The 2961-nt window shown below is 46.6% G+C and overlaps 1 protein-coding gene across 1 annotated transcript in view; it reads left to right on the forward strand.

The window, feature by feature from the left end:
* The first annotated feature begins 244 nt into the window (after positions 1 to 244).
* Positions 245 to 2961, forward strand: part of LOC110316900 — a 19396-nt gene continuing 16679 nt past the window's right edge. The window contains exons 1-2 of the mRNA XM_021191253.1: positions 245 to 391; positions 1795 to 1983. Coding sequence (XP_021046912.1) covers positions 245 to 391; positions 1795 to 1983 — 336 coding nt within the window. The remainder of the gene's footprint in view (positions 392 to 1794; positions 1984 to 2961) is intronic.

Below are 2961 nucleotides of genomic sequence, written 5' to 3' on the forward strand. Positions count from 1 at the left end.
CTGTAACAAGATCTGACTCCCTCTTCTGGAGTGTCTGAAGACAGCTACAGTGTACTTACATATAATAAATAAATAAATCTTAAAAAAAAAAAAAAAAAAAAGAAATGAAGAGGAGCAGGGCGGAGGCACCTGAGCTCCTCAACTCAGCTGGGGATATGACAGAGGGTCCGTGACAGACCTCTCCTGGGAGCTGCAGCACCCTCTGCTGAGGAGGCTGTGTGTGCCTGTATTGCCATGTATCAGGATGCCCTTCCTCTGGGAACTGTCCCACCTCAGAGCTGTGTGGTTCCTGGGCTTCAGAGTCCCACGATACCCTCCCATCCGAACAGAAACGCACAGTTCTCTGGACTATTTCGTCATTGGCACTAACTACTACACAGCAGGGCATGAGGTGTTTTAGAGACAGGAAAGATGCCAACATTATAAATAATTTTTTAAAAGTTCAAAACCACAAGGAAGAAGTTATAGGGTGCTTACACATAAAGTGAGAAATATGTGTGAAGGTTTAGACAAGAATGTCCCTCAAAGGCTCTGCCATTTGAATACTTGGTCCCAGGTTGATGGCATTGTTTGGAGAGGCCTAAGAGATGTAGCCTTGGGCTGGAGAGATGGCTCAGTAGTTAAGAGCACTGACTGCTTGCTCTTTCAGAGGTCCTGAGTTCAATCCCAGCAACCACATGATGGCTCACAACCACCCGTAATGGGATTCGATGCCCTCTTCTGGTGTGTCTGAAGAGAGTGACAGTGTACTCACATACATAAAATAAATAAATCTTAAAAGAAGAAGAAGAGGTGTGGCCTTGTTGGAGAAAGTGCATCACTATCACTAGAGATAAGACTCATGCTCGGCCAGGTGGTGGTGGCGCATGCCTTTCATCCTAGCACTTGGGAGGCAGAGGCAGTCAGATTTCTGAGTTCAAGTTCGAGGCCAGCCTGGTCTACAGAGTGAGTTCCAGGACAGCCAGAGCTACACAGAGAAACCATGTCTTGAAAAACCAAAAAAAAGAAAAGAAAAGACAAGACAAGACTCATGCCCTTTCAGTTTATGCCCTGTTTCCTGCTGGCTATTCAAGATAGGTGCATTTAGCTTACTGTTCTCACCACCACGCCTGCAGACTCTGCTCAGCCATCAAGGACTCTGACCCTCTGCAACCACGAGCCCAAATAAACTTCCATAATTTACTAATAAAATTGTCCCCTAGCATCTCTTTGGCAAAAGCAAAACCACAAAAGGAAGAAGAATACAGAAAAGACTAAACTCTGTCCTAAAGAGGAGAGAAATAATGGACCAAGTCACTGTAAAAGTTACTATTCCCTGCCTTTGGCAGGTGTTCTCTGGCAGCCAGAGGAATGAGGCATGAAGGAAAGCCATCGGCGCATACATTCATCTGCATAGACCTAGTTTTCCCTGGACGAAAACCCACAGAGGACTTTGATCAAGTAAGATGTCCTAGAACAGACATTGGCAATTACATGAACAACTGTGAGAACAAATGTCAATGTGGCTGTCCACGAAGTCTGAGAGACGCTTTGCTAAAGGGCAGCCATCTGAAGGTCCACTGCTGTTAATCTACTTGGTTTTGCTGCTGAGGTATCAAGGACTTTTTGTTACGATCAATCTGTTGTCCCAACACTGGATCCTGTTTTGCCCCAGGTCTCTAGCATAAGCCTAGCAGTGGCCACACAGCTGACACCGTGCTCCCTGCTGCCATGTTGGTGACAGCAAGAGCTCTATGTTTGTGCTGTCATGCTCCTGATGTCCCTCTTTGTGACTCAACCACCTGATTCTTCCAGTTGGTAAGCCTAGAATCCAGAGAGCAGGCAGGGGACCTCCTGGAAAGGGTGAGAAAACTGACTTCACTTGCTGCAGTTTTGGGTCTATGTGTCACCATAACCCTCAAGCTAAAACACCCGGATCATGCCAGCCAGGGAAAAAGCATCGAGCATGGCTATGGTCTTCATACTCAGAGCACGTTTGCTGAGGTGAATGCAACCATTCCCCCTTTGCTGGGACTGTGGGGTCTGGTTTTGCTCTCAGGAGGATGTGCTTTGCCAGGGCCAAGGTCTTGGAGTGACAGGCAAGCGACAGGGCCAGCTCCCTGCATTACTCAAAAGCTCCTGGACTACAGTTGCTCTGGAGAACAGGCTGGCAGAGGCCTACCCTGTCCTCCTCCTGATCTGAAGTGTACAACCCTTCTATCAAGAAAAGCATCTAAAGCCAGGCAAGGGTGGGGCACACCTTCATTCCCAGTACTGGAGGCTGAGTCAGGTAATGCTCTGTGAGTTTAAGGCTAGCCTGATCTACAGAATGAGTTGCAGGATGCCCAGGGCTACACAGTGAAACCATCTGGTTGAAATTCCACTTTCTGGCTCTCTTCCTTCTACCCAGAATAAATCCTTTCCTCCCCTAAGTTGCTTTTTTGGGGTCATAGTTTTTATCACAGCAACATAAAGCAAACTAGGGCACATCCTGACCCATGTCTGTTTTGTCACCTCCCTCAGGAGACAGATAAGTTTCCCTCAATGTCCTGCTCTGATCAAGAGCAATGGAGGGGGGAGTAGGAAGACATTGCATGGTGACAATAGGTCACTTTATTCTATGTTTTCCCCCAGGAATAGAATTCCCAACAGGCTGTTCCATGATATACATACTCAGCCCAAACTTTAGGCATGGCTCAATGGGATCACTGTCAAGAAACATACAGCTTAAACTACTTAATAAATAAATAAATAAAAGTGACTGCAGGCATCTTGATTATAGAGACAATAGGAAGTATGGAACAACGTATACAGAACAAATAGGGTGCATGGTATAGAAAATACAGAATTGGTGCTGGTGAGATGGCTCAGCGGATAAGAGCACCGACTGCTCTTCCAAAGGTCCTGAGTTCAAATCCCAGCAACCACATGGTGGCTCACAACCATCCGTAACAAGATCTGATGCCCTCTTCTGGAGTGTCT

This window comes from Mus pahari, chromosome 2 (assembly GCF_900095145.1).
Source record: "Mus pahari chromosome 2, PAHARI_EIJ_v1.1, whole genome shotgun sequence".
Lineage (NCBI taxonomy): Eukaryota > Metazoa > Chordata > Mammalia > Rodentia > Muridae > Mus > Mus pahari.